The sequence below is a fragment of the Amphibalanus amphitrite genome, unplaced genomic scaffold (assembly GCF_019059575.1).
Source record: "Amphibalanus amphitrite isolate SeventyFive unplaced genomic scaffold, NRLGWU_Aamphi_draft 000228F_arrow, whole genome shotgun sequence".
Lineage (NCBI taxonomy): Eukaryota > Metazoa > Arthropoda > Thecostraca > Balanomorpha > Balanidae > Amphibalanus > Amphibalanus amphitrite.
Genome location: NW_024881723.1, coordinates 79992 through 103588, shown reverse-complemented (window position 1 = coordinate 103588; position 23597 = coordinate 79992). Strand labels below are relative to the sequence as shown.

Here is a 23597-nt window from a genome sequence, read left to right as displayed (position 1 = left end):
CTGGGGAGAACGGACACCCGTCATATACCGACAGATACACACAGACACAGACATAGAGACGGGCACCGAGACCGGCTGCTCCAGACCTGGGGAGAACGGACACCCGTCATATACCGACAGATACACACAGACATAGAGACGGACACCGAGACGGGCTGCTCCAGACCTGGGGAGAACGGACACCCGTCATATACCGACAGATACACACAGACATAGAGACGGACACCGAGACGGGCTGCTCCAGACCTGGGGAGAACGGACACCCGTCATATACCGACAGATACACACAGACATAGAGACGGACACCGAGACCGGCTGCTCCAGACCTGGGGAGAACGGACACCGACCGGTCACATACTGACGGAGGGACAGATACACACAGACATAGAGACGGACACCGAGACCGGCTGCTCCAGACCTGGGGAGAACGGACACCGACCGGTCATATACCGACAGATACACACAGACATAGAGACGGCCACCGAGACGGGCTGCTCCAGACCTGGGGAGAACGGACACCCGTCATATACCGACAGATACACACAGACACAGGCATAGAGACGGACACCGAGACCGGCTGCTCCAGACCTGGGGAGAACGGACACCCGTCATATACCGACAGATACACACAGACACAGACATAGAGACGGCCACCGAGACCGGCTGCTCCAGACCTGGGGAGAACGGACACCCGTCATATACCGACAGATACACACAGACACAGACATAGAGACGGCCACCGAGACCGGCTGCTCCAGACCTGGGGAGAACGGACACCCGTCATATACCGACAGATACACACAGACACAGACATAGAGACGGCCACCGAGACCGGCTGCTCCAGACCTGGGGAGAACGGACACCCGTCATATACCGACAGATACACACAGACACAGACATAGAGACGGCCACCGAGACCGGCTGCTCCAGACCTGGGGAGAACGGACACCGACCGGTCACATACTGACGGAGGGACACAGAGACACAGACAGACTGGTACAGACGGCCACTAACACGGGCCGCTCTAGGCGTAACAACGTACACAGGTCAACAGCACCGTCAGAGACAGAGAGACAGACCGACAGACCAACGACAGACTGAAAGATGGACAGAGGGCCCGGTGTGCCAGTCGACGGCTCACCTGCGGCGATTAGGCTGCGCTTGTATCGACTCACCTGTGGCGATCAGGCTGCGCTTGTATCGACTCACCTGTGGCGATCAGGCTGCGTTTGTAGCGGCCGTCAGTGGTGGCGGTGACCACGGCGCCGCGCGGCTTGCTGCCCGACCGGTCCACCTGGGTCCAGTAGAGGTGGTCGGCCACCCAGTCCACCGCGATACCCGACGGCTTGGCGTTACCTGTCGATAGGGAGCGGGGTCAGTGGGGTGCCAGGAGTGGTAGGGAGGGGAGAGGGAGAGGATACAGAGCAACTCACCAGCTACACTTTCACCATCAACAAATTAGCCCCATCATCACATCATTCCGCTAGCAATTACACGGCGAGTTTACAGTTATTATTCCCAAGTCTCAGCAGATGACGGCCGTTCTCCCAAGTCACCACGAGCTCAGCCCACTCACTTTTGATCTCCAGGTCCTGTGCGAAGCCGATGTTGGCGTCTGCCTTGTCGCCGGGAATGTAGGAGCGTTTGATGGCCTTCTCGAACGAGTCGGTCCAGAACACCATGTGCTTGCTGAAACGGATCGCTCCGGTCAACACGATTCAGCGCGGTGAGCGAAGCACGGACACAGGCGAATATGGACACAGGTGTCGCCGCCGGGAAAACATCGGAAAAAAAAATTATAGAAAAAAATTCACCGCGTGACGGCGCGTCAGGGTATTTGCTACCAGCATGTATCAACTGCGCGCCCAAGAAGTGAGGCGCCCTGTAACACGGAATTAACTAGAATAGACACTCGTGTGGCCTACAAATATTTTACTGCACTCGGAATGGGCGCAGCTGATCAGTCGCCACCAGCAGAAAGAAGCTCGGGAGTACGCCAAAAGGCGGCCATCGGACTAGATCCGCCGGTCGAGCCGACTGCCAGGGGTTGAGGGAGGTGGGGGACACGGGGTGCGGCACACCAGCCGAGTCCTGACACGCACCTGGGGTGGTAGTCGACGGCCTCGACGCGCGACTGGCCGCGAATCACGTCCATGGAGCGGGTATTGGTGGGCCGGTACCCGCGGATCTCGGGACCGGTCGAGTAGAGCAGGGAGAGCGGCTCGGCGGCGCGGCACACGCCCGTCAGACCGTCCTGCGGGGGCAGAGCGGGGTCAGTTCACAGTTCACACGCCGTCAGACCGTCCTGCGGGGGCAGAGCGGTGTCAGTTCACACTGTACACCGTCACTCAGAGGGCTTAGGTAATAAACGCCATAGTTTGCGAATCTACACCGAGACCACCCATGATTACCGTCGCAGCACCGACTAGTGACCATTGACCTCCCGGAACCCGTCTGCCCAGTGGACTGACCTCCCGGAACCCGTCTGCCCAGTTGGCTGACCTCTCGGAGCCCATCTGCCCAGTCTACTGACCTCCCGAACCCCGTCCTCCCGGTGGACTGACCTCTTTGAAGCCGTCTCGGCAGCCACAGGAGAAGGTGCCGTTCAGGTTGGTGCAGAGCTGCGAGCAGTTGTGGCTGAACTCCCGGCACTCGTCGACGTCCTCGCAGACCTTGGCGTTGTCTGGCGCGGCGCGGAAGCCGCGGTAGCAGTGGCAGATGTAGCCGCTGCCCTCGGCCAGGTCCGAGCAGTGCTGGCTGCAGCCGCCGCGGTCCGTGCCGCAGTGGTCGTTACCCGCCTCTGCGTGGTGCACAGAAATCAGACGATCAGAGACGGAGCCGCGCAGACGGTAAGATATGGAGGGAGTATGGTTATCCAGAGACAGTGAAAAACGCAGTCGCGAAAGCATCCCACGCTTTGAGCAGCGGTTGAACAAAGTGACATGAGGATACGCTTCCATTAACGATTAATTGAGACAGCAATGATTGTGAGAAAACAGATTAATGTGCGCTTCCTCATTCAACAGGATGTAACTTGGCTCAAATGAAATAATTCTGGTCCCTCTGTGTACTCACGGCAGCCGAGCTCATCCGAGTGGTCGCCGCAGTCGTCCGAGTGGTCACACAGCTTGGCGCGGTCCACGCACTGGCCATTGGCACAGCGGAACTCGCCGTACCGACAGAACCGGTGCCTGTCGGGGGGCGGCGGGCGGTCAGCGGGGGCAGAGCGTGAGGGTAATACACGATCATCGACTACAGCTGCCTACCACTGTGTGTGCCACCTAACATTAAGTCAGCAACGATACAAAACTAAGGCGCTACAGCCAATGAAATATCTTTATCATATAATCAGTCCAATAACGAGAATCAACCAGCATCATGTCTGAATCTCAATTTAAACAAGTTTCTCCCCAGCCCTCCCACCGTGTGTGACCGTCGGTTTGCTGACCTGTCGGAGCAGACGGTCAGATCATTCTCGTCTGAACCGTCGCCGCAGTCGTCCTTCTTATCGCACAGTTTGAAGCGCGGCACGCACCGGCCGTTGTCGCAGCGGAACCGGTGCAGGCCCTCGCACTCGTGGCTCTCTGCGGACGCGGCACGGACATAGGACGGTAGGTCAGTGGTCCGCCAGACACTCGGAAACTCACAGCTGCGCTATCCTTCTCCACAGCACAGCTCATGGCGGTGCATCATGTTCCCAATAGAAAGGTATGCCATTCCTTTTAACAACAGAATATTCCCCCAGCACGTCATCCCCTAACGGCCATTTTGCCTTGTCCCACATAGAACCTACGCTTCTGCCGGTACCGCACTAGCATCTGCTTTCTTATTTCTGCCACACACCGCAGTGCGCCCTCCCCAGTGTGGCCCAGTATGACAGTGCATCCCAATATTTTGACCCACGACAGTGCCTCATCCCCAGTATACGCCTGCTGACTGCACCCCTCTGCTGCGACTCACGGCAGTCTCGCTCGTCGCTGCCGTCCCAGCAGTCGTCCCGGCCGTCGCAGACGTCCCGTTTACGCACGCACAGGTGGTTGTCGCACTGGAACTGATCCTCGGGACAGAAGCGGCCGCCGGGGAAGCGCGGCGGACAGCCGAGTTCGTCCGACAGGTCGTGGCAGTCGCGGCCGCCGTCACAGCGGAACTTGGAGCCGATACAGTGGCCAGAGGCGCACTGGAACTGGCCAGCCTGTGGGCAGGGCAGGGACGGTTAGAACTAGGGGAACTTGAACTGGCCAGGCTGTGGGCAGGGTAGCGGACGGTTAGAACCAGGGGAACTTGAACTGGCCAGGCTGTGGGCAGGGTAGGGGACGGTTAGAACTAGCGTAAACTGGGACTGGCCAGCCTGTGGGCAGGGCAGGGACCGTTAGAGCCAGGGCGCTGGAGGTACAACAGGGCAGGGCTAGTGAACATCAATTAAGGGAGAGAGGCATAGGCATGCATTATGCAGCCATTGCCAGGATCGAATTGGCTACAACAGTTGCTATTGGATGCCAATTAATGAGGCTACAGCAATTGTTAAAAGCTGCACCGGACGTTAAGCGTCGCTTATGCTATACCATTTAAGCAGAACCGTTTAATAGTCACATTTGCAGCCACACGCACAGAAATGATATCGGAGAAGGTTCTCTGAAGTGCACGATTAATGTCAGCGCGTTAAGCTATTCGGACCGTTAGCGCGTCTCTGCGCAGGATATGGACTGTCACCGCTGGCGAGCAATGAACTTTCGGGACGCCCACGACCTGATGACGTCATGTCCGGCGGGATATTGCGTCATAGAGTGACGTCACATGTAGCTCGGTGAGCGGTGGCGGATCTGACGGTTCCTGGCCTCGTCTTTTCCATTCCTGTGCGCAGTGGCATGACGCGGACCCGGTTCTGAGAGGAACAAGCACACAATACTTCTGGGATCGTTACAGGACTCAGGAACCAACAGCCGACGGAGTCGGAGAGTCGGTGGTACAGCTGGCGTCACAACTCAGCACAGCGAGCGACCTTTAAACCGACCTCGGGACACCCACCGACCCTACGCCGTCCACTTCACAGACAGACTGACTACGGACTGGCGACCCGCGCCCACCCCGCGCGGCTCCCCCGTCTGTCGCCCCCGCTCCTCTGACCTGGCACTTGAAGTCGGCGCACTGTTCCTCGTCGCTGTTGTCGTCGCAGTCGTTGTCGTGGTCGCAGCGCCACCGGTTCGGGATGCACTTCTCGTTGGCGCAGCGGAACTCGGACTCTGAACACTCGCGGTAGCGGTTCTTGCACATGCCGGGCTCCTCGTCCGAGTTGTCGCCGCAGTCGTTGGTGAAGTCGCACAGCCAGCGCCTGGTGGGAGGCGCGGCAGCAGACGTGGTCAGACGAAGTCATACCCTACAGGATGTCAAAGGCCCACAAAAAGACAGTAGCTAGGTGTTGGTAGCTTTACGTAGCAGCGCTCAAAGGGATTCGCAGTCTTTAGTACAGCCAGCGCAAGTAGAGTCTGTAAATACCCAAATCTCTTAATAAATATGCATTACATCTTCAATATCTCACAATTTTACCATGACATCATCAACATCAACAGACAGACAGATCCACAGGGTCTGCCTGCTCCAGCCAGCCTGCCCAGCGGTGGTGATGCCAGTTTAACTGCCTGGTGCTCACTCTGGTATGCAGCGTTTGTTGCTGCACTGGAACTCGGTCCGGTACTCACTCACTGTAACTGGAACTCGATACAGCTCTGTAGCTCGGTCTGGGTACTCACTCTGGTATGCAGCGTTTGTTGCTGCACTGGAACTCGGTACAGCTCCGTAACTCAGTTACTCACTCTGGTATGCAGCGTTTGTTGCTGCACTGGAACTCTGTGGCGCCGCACGGGTGGCAGTTCTCCTCCAGCTCGTCGGAGCCGTCGCGGCAGTCGTCCTTTCCGTCACAGAACAGCCAGTCGGGAATACAGCGGTAGTTGGCCCAGCCGGGACACCGCGACCAGCCCTCCGTGCAGTTCCGCTGCCTGTGGAGACAGGGGTCAGGTCAGGTCAGGTCAGGTCAGGTCAGGTCAGGTCGGGTCAGGTCAGGTCACAGCCCGGACACCGCGACCAGCCCTCCGTGCAGTTCCGCTGCCTGTGGAGAGAGGGGGCGGGTCAGGTTAGGTCAGGTCAGGTCAGGTCACAGCCGGGACACTGCGACCAGCCCTCCGTGCAGTTCCGCTGTCTGTGGACAGGGAGGGTCGGGTCGGGTCAGGACAGGACAGAGGGGGAAGGCGTCTACTGGCACCGCTTCACCAATAGACTGAGTAAGGGTAGCCGGGTGGCACTTGTACCTTGGGCAATATCTGTCAGGCATTATTATCAATGGATACTGTTATAGATTTAATGATTTAATTCCGGCATGGTCGATCTGGTTGGCTGGCGAGTGAAGGCTGAGGTACCCGTCACCAATCCGTCAGAGAACTGTCAATGATGGGAGGTCGGCGGCCCAAAGGTCAGAGCGCGGCGGTCCTGACAGCGCTCTGAGCGAGACGGACGGGGTAGCTGCAGCCAGCGGACTGAGGGGGGCCGGGACACAGCACTGCAGGACTGGCCAGGGCCAGCACAGATCACCTACCGGCTCAGCTACCGTCGCCGGGAGGAAATGCAGGGCGCCGACATTGACTCGAGAACGCCAGAAGAGCCCGTGACCGTGATCAGCAATCCAGTGTAGTGTAGTTAAAAAAAGAGCGCAAGCTACAAAAAAAAACATCGCAATAACTACGTCGGTTGTGAATAACATATTTAGATCAATGGTAGCTAAGAACACGTTCAGATGAATGTCAGATCAGATGTGGAGATTTGCTAGAAGACGTTAGACCTCCTAGTACCTCACTGCATCGACTCCGCCCTTGAGGAAACAGCGTGGTATCCTTCAAAGACAAGTGCGCGCTGCTCGTACTGAGAGCTGCCACCTCCCGCCGTTCGCTGCTCGCGGTCCGCCCACCCGTCTCTGCCTGTCCGAGTGTCGGACGGACGGCCGGACGGCGGGTGCGGGCCGCGCCAGTCGCCCGCCAGCCGCCGCCATGCGCGCGCCGCGCCCGCCCGGTGTGCTCGCGCTGCTGCCCGCGCTGCTGTCGCTGCTGGGCGCGGCCGTGTCGGCGCCGCCCTGGTCCAGCCTGCTGCGCGCGCCGCTCGACTCGGAGGCACTCCAGCTGCACCGGTACGCCGAGGAGGTGGGCGTGCTGCGGCGCGCCGACCTCACCCACCAGGTGATCCGGCTGGCCGACCGCGCCGCCGAGACCGGCGGGCTGGGCCTGCTGGCGGCCAACGCCTCGCTGCTGCCGCGCCGCGCCGGCCGCCAGATCGGGGACAACGCCGCCCGCCAGCAGATGGAGCAGATCCGGCGCAGCGAGCAGGCCGCCGACCCGCCCAGCCGCTCCACCTCCCGCACCATGCTGAAGTCCGTGCTGCGACCGACCGTAGCGCCGCCCAGACTGGGTGACACGGCCTTCGGAGCGGGCACAACTGCCGGAGCCGGCAGAGCCTCTGCAGCGGGCACAGCTGCCGGAGCGGGCACAGCCTCGGGAGCCGGTACCACAGCCCCGGGAGCCAGCACCACAGCCCCGGGAGGCAGCGGTACAGGCTCGGGGGCCAGCGCCACACCCTCAGAAGCCAGCACCACAGCGAGAACCGACGACACAGGGAGGCCCAGTGCTGAGACACCCGGCACTAAAACGCCGAAATCTGCCTCTAAAACACCAGGCAGTGAGCAGCAAAAATCCCGCTCTCAAGCGACAAAAACAGCTACTACAACTCCGAGACCCGGCAACAAACAACACAAACCTACCACTAGGCCATCGGCAGTCCGGCCGACCACAAAAGCCGAGCAAAAGAGCAACGTAAAGACCGGCGTTGCGCACGAAATCAGCCAAGCGGCCAACGGCAGTGGCACTTCTACCAACGCCACTGGCACCGCAGACCGCGGCAGGAGTGGCAAGGCAGACAGCGCTGGTAGTGGCGCCACAGCCAGCGTTGATAGTGGCACCACAGCCAGCGTTGATAGTGGCACCACTATCGACAGCGATGGTGGCACCACAGCCAGCGCTGATACTGGCAGCGTTAGCACTGGCACGACGGCCAGCGTTGGCAGTGGAATCACTGCCAAGGGTAATCGTGACACCAAAACCAGCGTTGGTAGTGGCACCACTGCTAGAGGCGACAGTGGCACCACTGTCAGCGTTGGAAGTGGCACCACTGCCAAGGGCAAAGTCGACAACATTGTCGGCGGCAATATTGGCACCGAAGCCAGCGGCAAAGCTGGCACCTCAGCTGTTAGCGATACCACCAGCAGCACAAAAGTGAGCGTTAACACCGACAGAACAAGCCCCGCTGAGGGGTCCGCCGCCGCCGCCGCCTCATCTGCCGCCGCCCTGCGCCAGTCAGGGGCGGCGGCCGCTATAACAGCTACCAAGGTCGAGCAGAGAGTCGGCGTCGGGGCGGCCAAGACCGCCGGATCGGCCGGCCGACAGACAGCTGCCTCAGCCGAACTCAGCTCGGAGGAGCTCAGCGCGCGGCCCGCAGCTTCCAAAGGAGCGGCGGCAGTGAGCGCCAGCCGCGGCAGCGCGGTGCTGGCGGCCGACTCCGGCGGCAGCGCGGTGCTGGCGGCCGGCAGCAGCGGAGGCACAGCCCTAAAGGCCGAATCCGGATTAGCCATTAACAGCGGCGGCGGCTCAGCCCTAACGGGCGCCAGCAGCGGCAGCGCGGTCCTAACGGCCGACCTCGGCGCGGAGTCTGCTCGCTCCGGCGGCGTGGCAACCCGCCGCGTATCGGCCGCGCTGCGGGCCGCCGGTCTGGACGAGTCAGCCGGCGCGGTGCCGGAGCCTGAACAGGGGTCCGTGGCGGAGCGGGTCACTGAGACCATGGAGCGGTCCCCGCTGGTCGGGGACAAGGAGTGACCGGACCGCCGGCAGGCGACACTGGACGGTCGGTGGCCGCGGAACCGCTGCTTACAACGGATGAAGGGGACTGTGAACTGGGGCGGTGGTGATGTGGCGAATAGGACTCTGCCGTGAACGACTGAGAGAGTGACTCGATGATGGCCGTGATACAGCCTCAGTCTCAGTCTCAGTGCAGCGAGTCAGCTAGGGAGCTGGCTGGGACGGAAAGGGACTTATCGGGACGGTCAGTGTCTGTGCAGTGTCTAGTCTCAGCAAAAGTCCTCTGACTGCCGCCAAAGGACGCAGCCGTCTCCCATGCACAACGGGTGAGATGCAGGGACTGGTGGTGCATGACCCACCCAGAGGGAGAAGCGGTGACCTGTGGCCTCGTCCCGCCAGGAGAACGGTGACCTGGCTGTGACCCCACCCGGTCAGAAAAATAGTCAACCGCGGCTGACTGACCACGCGGCATGCAGGTCCGGCCGGTCATCCGAGGCGCCCATGGCAGCTGTCAGCGACCCATCAGCGGGGAGCGTGACAGTCACGGCGGCACGGGCGGCCGGCGGAGAGTCGACGGACCCACAGCGAGCGAGCGAGCCCGTTCACCCCGGGGACGGCTAGCAGCGAGCGAGCACGTTCCCCAGGAAGGCCAGCAGCGAGCGAGCCCGTCCACCCCGGGACCGGCCACAGCGAGCGAGCACGTCTACTCCGGGGACGGCCCACACGGGATGTCTGTGTTGGTGTGGAGCCAACAGACAGGGTGAAACTGAGTCGTACGTTGTGTTGCGACACTATAATGATGTCCATATGTACTCTCGTTGACTATAATATACGAACGAAATGACCAGTCATGCCTTCGGGCGGTGACTACCGCCATACCGATCCCAGCTCCCCAGCCTGACTCAACTGACGAGTCACGATGTGTCGTTGAGGTGGTGTCAGAACGGTGCAGGTTCTCGCGGCGGTCCCATCTGACCCCTCCCCCCGGAAGAACCCTGACCCACCTGCAGAGGTGCGCCGGCTCGTCACTGTCATCCCCACAGTCGTTGTCGCCGTCGCAGGACCACAGCTTGGCGATGCACTTGCCGTTCTTACAGGCGAACTGGGTGTCCTTGTCACAGCCGCCCACGTCTGTAGAAAAGAACCGAGAGAGGAAAGGGGCATGTCAGCGCGTCACTCACACATCTGGGTAATGGGAGGGGAACACACCACCCGACAGGATTTACCGGGCATTTTACAAAGCCCCAGCGATAGTGAGGTCATATCTGATCCCCAATGGGGTGTCGATTCGGTCCGGCGGCGGTGACACGGAACAGCTCGGTGACATTTAGAGCCGGTCGTGACGCAACTGTTCGCAGAGTTAGCCGGGCGTATCGACAGGACGGCGCAGGGCAGCGGAGAGCAGCACAGGGTGGTGGGGCACACACTGGGGGCGCGGTATAGGATACAGCACTGGTGAGGCCGTCTGGGAGCCTCGGTGGTACAGAGGGTCGGATGGAGGCACGCTGCCTGGGAGGAAAGGAGAAAGGAAGGGGGAAGAGACAAGCAGAGGCCTCAGAGCACATCAATACAGAGCAGAGCTGAGCAGAGTTAGAGTTGAGGAGGGCGGGTGGCCACTCACGGCAGATCTCCTCGGACTCGTCCGTGCCGTCGGTACAGTCGGCGTCGCCGTCGCACTTCCACGACTCGTTGATGCAGTAGCCGTTTTTGGTGCAGCGGAACATGTGCTCGGGACACTCGTGGGCGCAGTTCTCCTCGTCCGAGTTGTCGCCGCAGTCGTCAATCACTGCCGGTGGCAACAGGACGAATCGTCAGCACAGCCAGGACAATGACAGAGCGTTTACAGGGAACCGCCGGGGCTGAGGTGGGCAGCGGGGACTGAGGGGGACAGCGGGGGCTGAGGGGAGCTACAGGAGCTGAGGGGCCGACAAGGGGCTGAGGGGAGCTACACGAGCTGAGGGGAGCTACAGGAGCTGAGGGGAGCTACACGAGCTGAGGGGAGCTACAGGAGCTGAGGGGCCGACAGGGGCTGAGGCAGACCACAGGGGCACAGAGCAGGGCGCCTGACTCAGCACCGACCGGCACACAGTTCATCAGGCAGCTTCCTGCCAGACACTTCCCAGTAGTGGCAAGCATACTGCCAGCCAGCCTCGGCAATTCAATATGAAAGTGTTCTTGCCATTTTATCGTGGATAGCAGCGGTAAAAAAGCAATACAATATAGACGAAAACAAAAATGCTACATGGAATGTTAGATCTGAGCCAAACATTCACCAGCATCGACGCTGCTAGCGAGCTATGAGCGTTTCGTTAGCGTGTGTGCCAGTACGAGTCCCAGGAGAAACAGCCCGTCTCGCGGCTGCCTCTCGGTCTGGCGGCACTTACGGTTGCAGAATGCCGCCGACGTGGTGCAGTTGTTGTTTTTGCACTGGAACAGGCCGGCCTCGCACACTCGCGGCGGACAGTCGTGTTCGTCCGAGCCGTCCTTACACTGTGTCACGCCGTCACATCTGAAACCCAGCGTCACGCGTCACGCCGAGGTACTGGAGACAATGTCACGGACGGCGAGATGGACAAGCAATCCAGAAAACAAAGACAAAGAACAGCGTAACAAACAGCTAGTTGAATAAATGGCATCGTCACAAATCACAATAGCTACTACATAAAGCGGTCACATAGATTGACATAAAAGCCTGCCATACTGAAGCCCGATATCTCTAGAAGATTGACCTCATGTTGCCCAGCGCCGTGCTCCAGTATGGCTACCGGCACCCGGGCGCGTACTCACTTGCTGAACCAGGGGATACAGATGTCGTCGGGCGGGCCGCAGCGGTGGGTGCGGGGCGGACAGTTGTGCACGCAAGTACGGCCGTCAGCGCGTGTCTTGTAGTCGTCAGGACACGCGCACTGGGCGCGGACGCCGCCGTCGCGTTTGGGCGACAGCAGGCACAGGTGCGAGCAGCCGCCGTTGTTCTCGGCGCAAGGGTTCGGATAGGCCAGCTGCCGCAGCGGATGATACACCTTGATGTCGTACGGACGGTGCGTGGTGTTGCGCAGAATGGACACGTTCTCTCCGGTGAACTTGTGCGCGCGCACCACCGCCTTGAGGTTCCAGTCGGTCCAGAAGAGCGTGTCGTCGATGACGGTCAGAGCAAACACGTGGTGAACGTTGGCGCCCTGAAGAACCTCGTGCCGTCCGCGACCCTCGAAGTCCGAGTAGGCGATGTAGTCCATGTGCGCGTCCGCCCAGAAGATCTTATCGGCAAAGAAGTCGATTGTGAGCGCATTGGGCCAGATAACCTTGTCGTTGAATGTCAGGATGCGCGTGAAATTGCTGCCGTCCATGCCGACCTTACCGATGAACGACTGCAAGTTCCAGTCTGTGAAGAAAATGTACCCGATGCCCGGGTGGACGGAAATGGCTCGCGGGTCGGTCAGGCCGCGGTTGATCAGCGTGCGCCGGTACGAGCCGTCCAGGTTGGACACGTCCAGGTGCTTCTCGTGCCGGTCCAGCCAGTAGAGCTTGCGGCCCACCCAGTCGACGCTGAGGCCCTCCAGGCCGCCCGTCCCACTGGTGATGATGGGCTCGTAGAAGTCACCGCTGTCATTGCGGACCGTCCTGTGGATCTTCTTGTCGCCGACATCAGCGAAGTAGAGTCGGTCCTCCTTCAGGTCAAAGTCGAGCGCCACTACGTTCTGCAGGTTCTGGTGCATGAGCGTGTAGTGAGCGCCGTCCGTGGAGATATTGCGCACGTAGTGTTTGTTGGTGATAATGAGCCACGGCTCGATGTTGTCGCGCCGCTTACACGTGTAGCCGTCCAGCTCTCTGTCGTAGTACTTCTCGTCGCACTTGCAGGCGAACGAGCCCGGCATGTTGAAGCACTTCTGAGAACACTTGCTGATCTGCTCTGAGCACTCGTTCAGGTCCTCACACGCCTTCTTGTCGGCCATCAGCCTGGGGAAAGAAGATCTGAATCAGCGACAATCATGATTGGTGATAACCAATCAGACAGCATTGGTTCCAAAGATTGTGCTCAGCGCCGGACGAAATAATTCGCCGGCCGTCGGCATTCAGTGAAAACCTATATATACGCTTCTGTACGTCCGACCGACACGGGACAGGCACCGATCGATAATAAATTTAATACCTATTTAAGTTCCAAGTCTTTTATCAAGTACCAAGCACAAGTACGACGTAGCAAGTACATTAGCAAGTATAAGGTATTACGGCACGTATCAATTACTTGGGCAAGTATTAAGTAGGCTAGCAAGTACATTGGCAAGTACAGCAGGTTTTTCGCGAATATCTCAGCTTTTAGACGTCTGATTGATACGGTACATGCACCAATCGATCCGAAATTTTATGTTTTTAGGTACTTTGTCAAGTAGCAAGACATTGGCAAGTACAGCAAGTTTTTTTAGAGAATATCTCAGCTTCTAGACATCCGATCGTCACGGAACAAATATCAATTGATCCAAATTTTATATCTCCTCATTTTACGATCTACTGGCCTAACGCGATGCGCAGCGACTAGCGGGCGCAAGATATCTTGTTCCCCTTCTAGTCTGCACCCATTCCCCTGAGCCTCACTTGTATCCGGAGTTGCATTCGCAATAGTAGCCGGTGAGGGTGTTGACACACTTGTGTCCGCACTGGTGCAGCTCCGTCTTGGCGCACTCGTCGACGTTGCAGTGCAGCGGCTCGTCAGCGCCGTTCTCACAGTCGTCCACCTAGTCAGAGCAGGGACGACGGTCAGTTTAGGAAGCGTCCAACAGCTCTGACGGCCAATGAACGCGCTAATCGAAGAATGGGAACATGTCTAATGTATCGCACTGCGGCGATTGAACCAATGTCCTCAACGTTAAACTTGAGGCAGACCGTTTGAACAGTAAATGCAGGTTAGCTTTGTGCTGCAGCAATGTCCAGTACATGCTGACGGCATCCAGAACAGCACGTCATAAGTCACATCCTGAGCCTGGTTCTAGCACAGCGGGCCGTACCTTGTTACAGACGAGCTCGTATTTGATGCAGCGCTTCTCGAGGTCCTTGCCGCCGCACGAAAACTCTCCCGGGGGACACTCGGTCTCCTCCTTGGCTGTAACGGACACCGACGGACCGTCAGCAGCGAGTCGGGATGACGATGGGGTGTAATAGTGGGGAAACAGCGACGAAAGCTGCGCAATGCGCATACTTCGTGAGCTTAAAAGCAAAATTTCATTGGCAAGATCGTTTGAGATATTCTCCACGTTCCACTCAAGGTACAAAATGCAGCTACTCTCACGGCTCGCGGCACTCACAGCAGTCCTTTTCGTCCGAGTAGTCGCCGCAGTCGTCGTCCCCGTCGCAGTGGTACGCCTTCCGCACGCACTTGGCGTTGTCGCAGGCGAACTCGTCGGCGGTGCAGTTGCGGTAGCGGGTGTTGCACGATTTGCCCTCGTCACTGCCGTCGCCGCAGTCGTTGTCGTGGTCGCACTCCCATTTCTAGGGGCAAAACAGGCGCATGGTGGGCAGTGAACGGGAAGTAGGCAACGCCGGAGAATGTAATAAATAACAGCTAGAGCAAGCACACATAGTTCGACTAATCCGACTGTAAGAGCCACGGTGAGTGGAAGTCTTCAAGAAATAAATGATGATGATGATGATGATGATGATGATGATGATGATGATCAGTCTAGCTAGAGACACGCCAATTGGCCGTTTCAAACAAGATTTTGTGTGCAAGGACACGACAAACCCATCGTAAAGACACGACAGCCGGCTGTAACTACTCACGCTGTTGATGCAGCGTCCGTTGTTGCAGGTGAACTGCTCCTCTGTGCACGTGTTGGGTAGCTCGGTGCAGTTGGCGTGCACCCGATCCTCGTCGGCGCCGTCCACGCAGTCCGGGTCGCCGTCACACACCCACCGCCTCGGGATGCACAGCGCGCGGCCCCACTTTTTGTTCTCCGTGCACGCGAACTCATCCTTGGAGCACTGACGGTTGTCTGTCGAACACAAGAGATCGGTGGTTAGGAAACGGGCACACAAAACGGATAAAGCCAGACACAAACGCAGGGCTATCTCATGAACTAACGGAGTATCCCTTCTCAGTTCTTCCTTTGCTATTCCGCTATCCATAACTCATTTCACTCTCGCGCGCCCTCGGCTGGTGAAAACTCACTGCACTGGTGTTTCTCATCCTCGTCTGAGCCGTCCAGACAGTCGTTGTCGCCGTCGCAGATGTAGATGCGCGGGATGCAGTTGCCGTTGTCGCAGGTGAAGAGGTCGCCGAAGCAGGTGCGCTCCTTGGACTTGCAGTCGGCGGGCTCGTCTGCTCCGTCTCCGCAGTCGTCGTCTCCGTCGCAGTGCCAGGTGGCCGGGATACAGCGGTGGTTGGAGCACCTGGCGGCGATGGAGGCCGTCAGAATACAGCTCGGGTAGGTCAAAATAAGCACGGGAAGCTAGCCGCAAGAGGCGGGACAGACAAGGACGCAACAGTAGCTTCTGAAAAGTGAAAACAGACATTCCGGAATGCCTCAAGCTGTTGGGACAGTGGCTCACCTGAAGCTGTTGTTGGGACAGTGATGATGTCTGTTACCCACCTGAAGCTGTTGTTGGGACAGTGGCTCACCTGAAGCTGTTGTTGGGACAGTGATGATGTCTGTTACCCACCTGAAGCTGTTGTTGGGACAGTGGCGGTGGCCGTTACCCACCTGAAGCAGTTGTTGTGACAGTAATTACCCACCTGAAGCTGTTGTTGGGACAGTGGCGATCCTTGCAGTGCAGCTCGTCCTCGTCACTATTGTCGCCGCAGTCGTTGTCGCCGTCGCACAGCCAGTACGGCTCCACGCAGATGTTGGTCGTCTCGCACTTGCGGTGGCCGGCCGGACATGTGGTGGTGGTGTTCTTGCACCGCTCCAGGGACTCGTCGGACGTCTTGTTGTCGCGGCAGTCGTTCACGCCGTTACACACCTGGTGGGCGCAGATAGAGTCAGATCAACTATCAAACAACGCCATACCAGACGTCAGGAGAGAAGGCTAGACGCGAACTACAGTACCAGCACAAATGAAAAAAGCGTCAATCGAAAAAGAGAGTAGAGCCGCTATTAAAACTGCTGGGGAGGGGCCCGGCCCGGGAGCAGGCTAGAACCCAGGCTAGAACTAGAACTAGAACTCGCTGGACCCTCATCAACAGATCCTGGCAAGAGGGTGTCACACCGGCTTCCTGGAGGACAGCCGAGATCGTCGCTATCCCGAAGAAAGGGAAACCACCATCAGAGACTGGGAGCTACCGGCCCATCTCCTTGCTGTCCTCCATCAGCAAGGTGGCAGAGCGGCTTCTCCAGGCAAGACTCCAACACTGGCTCGAATCCAACAACAAGCTCAACGTGAACCAGGCAGGCTTCCGAAGAGGACACTCGACCATCGACCAGGTGGGACGCCGGACGCGTCACCCAGCGGATTTTCGACGCTTTCGAGGCGCGCCCACCGAACCGAGCTGTACTGGTCCTGCTCGACTTCGCCAGGGCCTACGACCGGGTGTGGAGAGCGGCCCTCTACGCCAAGATGAACCGCCTCGGCATCCCGGGATGCGCAATCCGCTGGGTGAGAGCATTCCTCACAGATCGCCGCGCCCGCGTCCGATGGGGCGCCACCCTGTCCGATTCCCGGGTGTTCCAGGAGGGCCTCCCGCAGGGCAGCGTACTGGCACCCCTGCTGTGGCTGGTATACGTAAACGACATCGACGGCAACATGCCACAGGAGGTCGCCAGGTCACTCTACGCAGACGACGTCGCCCTGCTCGCCACGAACGTGTCCATCGAGAAGTGCTGCCAGACACTCCAGCCGTGCCTGGACAGTACGGACGAATGGCTGAAGAAATGGAAAGTGACGCCCAGCATCAGCAAATGCTCCGTCACTGCCTTCTCGCTGGACCCAAAGGAGACGGGCGGCAAGGCCCGACCGAGGCTAAGCATGCGCGGCGAGCCCCTGGAAATCACCGAGAACCCGACGTTCCTGGGGATCAAGTTCGACGGCCAACTGACCTTCACAGAACACGTCAAGGACCTGAAGAAGAAAATGGCCCAGAGAAGACAGTGCCTGCAAGCCCTCGCCGGCAAGTCGTACGGCAGCCACCGAAGAACCCTCAGAACGGCGTATATCGGATACATCCGAGCCCTGTACGACTACGGCGCCGCTGTCTTCGGAACCCACTGCGCACCGGCGGTAAGGGAGCAGCTTGAGGCGGAGCAAAACAAGTGCTCTCGACTGATCACTGGGTGCATCCGACTGACGAGGACAGGCGCACTCACCGCGGAAGCCGACCTTCTTCCCCTGACGGTGAGGTCCAAGCAACTTGCTGGCATCGAGTACCAGCGGATGGTGCGCCTCTCAGAGAACGACCCAGCCCGAACCCTGATGCTGACGTGCCCGCCGCCACGCCTCAAGTACCGAGCCCATGAGGCGTGGACTAGAGCATGCTCAGAGGCTGCAGCCGGGCACCGCCCACTACCGAAACCGCCGGATGAAGACGCTACCCTGACGCACAAGCCATGCCTGCGCAGAGTCGGCCGGTGGATGGCCGAGGGAGCTGAGCTGGCGTCCCTCCCTGCGGAGCCGCTGAGCCTCCACCGGTGCCGACCGCCCTGGCGCCCTGGCAGCGGAGCGGTCCGCTTCGTGATCAGCCTACCGACTGCAACCAAGAAGACGGACCCACCGGACAAAAGAAGAGAGGCGGCGCTACGCGCCATCGCCGAGCTACCACCGACGGATGTGACCATCTGGTCGGACGGATCGGCGGGGGGCGGCACCCGAAACGGAGGCGCGGGCGCGCTTACCGAACTTCACCGACTGGACAGGGAGGTGGAGGTGCGCGCCCCCGCAGGCGGAGTCTGCAGTAGCCTGAGGGCCGAGCTGACGGCCATCAAGGAGGCTCTTGCAGTGGTCGCCAACCTCGACGCCGAGGAACGCGCGCAGACCCGAAGAATCCGCCTCCTCACCGACTCCATGTCAGGCCTGCAACTACTGCGACGGGGCCCGGAGGCCCAGACGTCGGCTCTCGCCACCGAAGTCTGGCGCCTCATCCACGAGCTGGAGGGACGGTGACCACCAGATCGTGTTCCAATGGGTCCCGGGCCACGCGGGAGTGACTGGGAATGAGGCTGCGGACCGCCTGGCGGCGGAGGCCGCAACCGAAGACCAGGCACGGGTGGCCGTCGACCTGGCCAGCGCCCGCGGAGCGATCAGGCGCCACGCCGTGGAGATGGCGCGCGCCCGCGCCCGAGACGCCCACCCGTTCCCGGCTGCCACCCCGGGGCACGACGAGATGACGCGCTGGGAGTCGGTCACGATCTCCCAACTGCGTACCGGATGTTCGCCACTCACCCGGGACACGCTGCTACGGCTGGAGCTGGCGGAAGACGACTGCTGCCCTGCCTGCTCCGAGCCCGATAGCGTCGAGCACCTACTAACGGAGTGTCCCGCATACTCCCGCACCCGAGGCCGGCTCTGGGGTTTTACGCCAACGCTCCGTGAAATCTTCCAGGAGCCGGCCAATAAAATCACGGAGTTTCTCCGAGGAGTGGGGCGCGTCGAACCCCCCGTCGACGTGCTCCCGCGGCGGGCCCCCTAGGGGGCCCGCCGCGTGGCGTGCAAGAAGAGAGAGAGAGAGAGAGAGAGAGAGAGAGAGAGAGAGAGAGAGAGAGAGAGAGAGAGAGAGAGAGAGAGAGAGAGAGAGAGAGAGAGAGAGAGAGAGAGAGAGAGAGAGAGAGAGAGAGAGAGAGAGAGAGAGAGCAGGCTAGAAGGGCGCTGACGCTTGGGGGACGAATAAGGATAGTGGGGCCGGGTATGGGGACGATAAGATCCGAGCAGGTCGGGCCGTTGTCGGGTCAGTGACGACTCTGCACGTACGTCTGCCATGGAGATGCAGCGGTGGTTGGCGCACGTGAACTCTCCGTCGGCGCAGGGCGGGTAGTCGCAGTCGATCTCGTCCGTCCCGTCGCCGCAGTCATCCTCGTGGTCACACTTCCACGAGTTGAAGATGCACCGGCCGTTGCCGCAGCGGAACTCGGACGGACTGCATGTGTGGAACGCTGTAAGCGGGAGGGGAGGGGAGAGGGGGAGTCAATAATGGCGCTGCACGAGAGCGAGAGGGTCAGCACTGGTCGCTGGCATCTGAGAGAAAGGGATAACTATACCCATAATCAACAATAGATCAGCATTTCGTTGTCTGCGTTTGGCGTGCCGTGTCAAAGGGAAGCGAAATAAATAGTGCCATGACTGAGGACTTGCATGCGGCCAGGTGAGGTGGCCCGGCGACTGTCCCAACAAAACTCACTGCAGACGTTACTTTCACCCGATACAGTGGTTTGTCCCCCCCCCCCCGCCCCATCCTCACTCCACCCCTACCGCGGTAGTTTCGTCATTAAATGACGTGTTTGTTCCCCAATCTGTGCAGCAGGGTCTCCAGCACTCACTGCGGCGTCCCTCGATAGGTACAGTCGCTCGTCCCCCGCCACTCACTGCAATGTTTCCCCATTCCCTGCAGTATCTCCCCCGCCACTCACTGCAGTAGTTCTCGTCCTCATCGGTACCGTCTCCGCAGTCGTCCTCCCCGTCACACGCCCACAGCCGGCTGATGCACTTGCCGTTACCGCACACAAACTTGTTGTTGTCGCACGTCAGGTCCGTGGTGACGCACATCTTGCCCTCGTTCACCAGCTTGGTGGTCGTGTTACACTTACACTCCACCTGAGGACGACGCCCGAACAGGTTATCATACACTGATCCAAGGACAACTTAAGAGGCTGTGTCACTTATACGTGTATTTTGCTGAGACTTATCAGTCCAGCTACAATATTCTAAGGCACGTAAAATTTCTTAACTTTTTTATTAACATTTCTTAACTAAATTTGCATCTTAACCAGAAGTAGGCAGGCACCTACACACAGCTCATAGCCCGTTACTCTAAACTGGCTTATCGTTAGCACGTCGAGCGTAATGAAAATACCGCCTCAAGCATGGGGTATTGGGATGTGGCGGCGTCCTGCCAGGTCACTCGCTCTTCCTATCGTGCCTTCAATGCCTCTTTTACCGTGCCGTTGATGCTGGGGTGGCAGCTGTGCTTACCGTGCCATTAATGCTGGGGTGGCAGCTCTGCGCACACCCTCCGTTGTTGATTTCGCACGGGTTGCGCGCCGGCTCGCACTTTTGGCTGTCCTTAGAGAAGGCGAGGATGTCGCGTGGAGTACCGTCCAGGCGGCCAACAATCTCCTGTGAACACCGGGAAGGGGTTACAAATGGAGTACAATTGCTGTTACTCTGTAAACAGGATGCATTCCCTATACCTCTCACCAAACACACCCTCAGTGTGACCAGGCACCCCGCTACTGCCCCTCGGACTCCTCCCGTCCCCTCCCTCCTGTAGCGTTAGTCCGGCCCAGTATGACCCTCTCCGTCCGTACCTCAGTATTGGCTCCGGTGTGCTTCTCTGCCCGGTACACGCCCCGCAGCTGCAGGTCCGTCCAGTATATGTAGTTGCCGTGCACCGCTATACCGTACGGGAACAGCGTGGCAGCAATCAGCACCTGGAGGTAGGGCAGGGAGCGTCAGCGGCGGCGCTGGGCGGCCGAGGGGTCTGTGTGGCCGCGGTGTACATACACGGCCCAGAGCGCTGTCACTCGCCGGGTGGGGGACACTAACTGCGACCCCCTCTCCCTCCCCCTAACTGACCTCTCGCTGGGTACCTCTAACCCACTCCCCCTCCCCCTAACTGACCTCTCGCTGGGTACCTACTACCTCTAACCCACTCTCCCTCCCCTCTAACTGACCTCTCGCTGGGTACCTCTAACCCACTCTCCCTCCCCTCTGACTGACCTCTCGCTGGGTACCTCTAACTCACTCTCCCTCCCCTCTAACTGACCTCTCGCTGGGTACCTCTAGGCTCTAACCCACTCTCCCTCCCCTCTAACTGACCTCTCGCTGGGTACCTCTAGGCTCTAACCCACTCTCCCTCCCCTCTAACTGACCTCTCGCTGGGTACCATTGACAGCGCCCCCTCCCTCCCCTCTAACTGACCTCTCGCTGGATACCTCAAACCCGCTCTCCCTCCCCTCTAACTGACCTCTCGCTGGGTACCGTTGACAGCGTCCCTCCCGTCTAACTGACCTCTCGCTGGGTACCGTTGACAGCGTCCCTCCCCTCTGACTGACCTCTCGCTGGGTACCGTTGACAGCGTCCCCCCCCCTCTAACTGACCTCTCGCTGGGTACCTCTAACCCCCTCTCCCTCCCCTCTGACTGACCTCTCGCTGGGTACCGTTGACCGTGGCGCGCTCGATTTTCTCCCTCAGCAGGTCGGTCCAGTAGATCTTCTGGTCGGCGCGGTCCAGCGCCAGGCCCGACGGCTGCGTCAGGTTCGACTCGACGATCGCCTCCTTGAACGAGCCGGCCATCGTCGCGCGGAAAATCTTGGCGCGAGAGCCGTACCTGGCGACGGGTCAGGGTTTAAGTGATGCTCACAGTGCCAAGGTAGACGACTCATCAGGGTGCTGGCCGCTTGCGAGCAATGTTTGGATGCCTCACACCTCGAGCTACATAATCTGCAAATCCTGAGCCTAGTTTCATATCGTCAGAACCAACTAGCGTCATAGATATCCCACAACAACAAAATACGTTAATTGAGTGACACTTAGAAAATATGTAGCATTACCCGTACGGATAAATATCCAGTGACTCAGCCGTCTACTATCCCGTTCTACCCCACCCTCTGGCTGGCACGCACCTGTTCCAGTCGATGAAGTACATGTATCCCTTGCACGGGTCGAGCACCAGCGAGCGCGGCCGCTCCACATTGGCCAGCATGACCACGTGCGAGCCGTCCAGGTTCATGGCGTAGATCGAGTGGTTGCGAGAGTCCGCCCAGTACACCTTCTTTCCGATCCAGTCGTACGCGATGCCGGTCGGGTCCATCGCAGTCTCATCACCCTGGGGGCCGGGGCACCGTGTAATTAGACATACAGACTGGAGGTGTGGCGAACAAGTAAATACCAAACTCAAGAAACTGGGGGCGAAACAGTGATGGACGACAGTAGTGAAGACGGTGATGGCACGGTCAAGATGATGAACGTGCATTTTCTGGGCAGGTGTAAGCGGAAAGGATGGGGTTAGGTGTAGGGGTAGGGGTACTGTGAGGATACGTTATACCCGTACCGATATGATGGTTGTTCCGTTTCCGGCGCGTAGCGCGTCCATGGCCAGCCAGCCGATTCGGTCGGGCGGGCTGACCTCGGTGAACAGTAGCTTTCCGTCGGCCACGTCGGCGTCGATGTTCACCACGTTGGTGAAGTTGGTCTGCGGACGGACGGACGGTCAGCGGGGGCCGGGTTATAGGCAACAGAGTCCAAATCACACAGATCGCCGGACAAAGGCTCTGATATTGGTAGGGACGTGTTGTAATTGGCCCCGTTAAGCGGCATGAAGTTTGGGCGGGAGAGTGCAGTGACGTTAGATTCACCTCGCTGTGACATCAAAGTGGACAGTATCAATAAAATTATCCTTCTGACCAATAATAATGCAGATAACCTAGACCACTGCCCACCCTCTCTCCCATTAGGCGGCATTCAAACTCGGTCCAAAGGGGATCCTTCCCTCTCTCCCCCGCATGTTACTCACGATGGGCTCGAAGGGCACGCTGGTAACGCGCGGGTCCATGTGCACGCTGTGGATCTCGGTGCGTGTGGTGAAGATGAGGTAGTCCTCGCTCTGCGAGCAGCGGCGTCGGTCGGTAGCCAGCGTGCCCGTGGCGCAAGCGCACCGGTAGCCGCCCGACAGCAGGCCGCCCTTGTCGTCGCCCTCGGGCAGCGCGAAGCAGAGCTGCTCGCAGCCTGCGCTGGCGCACGGCGTCTTCCCGGTCGGCTGGTTGTTGGCGTCGAAGATGCTGATGTCCCGGAGTGTCTCCAGGCCGGACTTGAGGCTCTGCGCCTCGGTGGTGTTGCCGGCCAGTTTGGAGGCGCGGAAGACGGTGCGCAGGTTGCGGTCGACCCAGTACAGGTCGCCCAGGTGGACGGCCAGGCCGACCGGGTTGGGCAGGTTGCGGCGGATCACCTGCCGGCTGTTGCCCTGGTAATCCACCTTCATGATGGCGTCCATACTCGAGTCGGCGAAGTAGACGTCGTGGGTGAGCATATCGATTGTCAGGTCACGCGGCTGGCTGATACCTGTGGATGTCAGGGCAGAGGGACAGGGCAGGTCAGGTCAGGTCAGGTCACGCGGCTGACTGATACCTGCGGAGGTCGGGGGCAGGGAGGCAGGACAGGTCAGGTCTTGTGTGTGGTGGGCGCTATTTAAAGACGCCAGCGAAAGCCAATGCGCCGCAAAAGGACATAGTATCGAATGAAACATATCATACTCAAATACGATGCAATAAATGAATACAAATGCCGCGGAAAATACGTTCAACCTTTAAATAAAAATGCTGATATCTCCTAAGAACTTCTCACTTCACGGAGACAAGGATCACATCACCCCACTCTGTGACCTCAGATTGTTCGTACGGTCACAGCCCTGTAAACAGTCGAGCCCGTTGTCGGTGCGCGTCTCCTCACCTCTGGTGACGATCCGCGTTGTGCCGTTTCCGTCCAGCTGGGAGCGGGACAGTTTGGGGTTCTGACCGTAGTCGATCCAGTACAGGTAGCTGCAGAGAGGAGCACAGACGTCAGTTCAGACACACCGGA

The 23597-nt window shown here is 59.3% G+C and overlaps 1 protein-coding gene across 1 annotated transcript in view; it reads right to left on the bottom strand.

Annotated features, from left to right (window-relative positions):
• Positions 1–23597, bottom strand: part of LOC122385703 (low-density lipoprotein receptor-related protein 2-like) — a 65609-nt gene that overhangs the window by 5922 nt on the left and 36090 nt on the right. Inside the window, exons 26-53 of the mRNA XM_043374151.1 lie at positions 23469–23557; positions 22537–23081; positions 22075–22215; positions 21647–21849; positions 21168–21351; positions 20330–20452; positions 19995–20138; positions 19433–19616; positions 18777–18958; positions 15613–15839; positions 15049–15269; positions 14661–14872; positions 14186–14369; positions 13889–13983; positions 13479–13618; positions 11676–12842; positions 11273–11397; positions 10510–10674; positions 9893–10019; positions 5811–5993; positions 5125–5329; positions 3961–4192; positions 3449–3584; positions 3076–3191; positions 2565–2800; positions 2103–2254; positions 1577–1689; positions 1210–1356 (exon numbers count right to left, since the gene is read on the bottom strand). Of these exons, the coding sequence (XP_043230086.1) occupies positions 1210–1356; positions 1577–1689; positions 2103–2254; positions 2565–2800; positions 3076–3191; positions 3449–3584; positions 3961–4192; positions 5125–5329; positions 5811–5993; positions 9893–10019; positions 10510–10674; positions 11273–11397; positions 11676–12842; positions 13479–13618; positions 13889–13983; positions 14186–14369; positions 14661–14872; positions 15049–15269; positions 15613–15839; positions 18777–18958; positions 19433–19616; positions 19995–20138; positions 20330–20452; positions 21168–21351; positions 21647–21849; positions 22075–22215; positions 22537–23081; positions 23469–23557 (5978 nt within the window). The remainder of the gene's footprint in view (positions 1–1209; positions 1357–1576; positions 1690–2102; positions 2255–2564; positions 2801–3075; positions 3192–3448; positions 3585–3960; positions 4193–5124; positions 5330–5810; positions 5994–9892; positions 10020–10509; positions 10675–11272; positions 11398–11675; positions 12843–13478; positions 13619–13888; positions 13984–14185; positions 14370–14660; positions 14873–15048; positions 15270–15612; positions 15840–18776; positions 18959–19432; positions 19617–19994; positions 20139–20329; positions 20453–21167; positions 21352–21646; positions 21850–22074; positions 22216–22536; positions 23082–23468; positions 23558–23597) is intronic.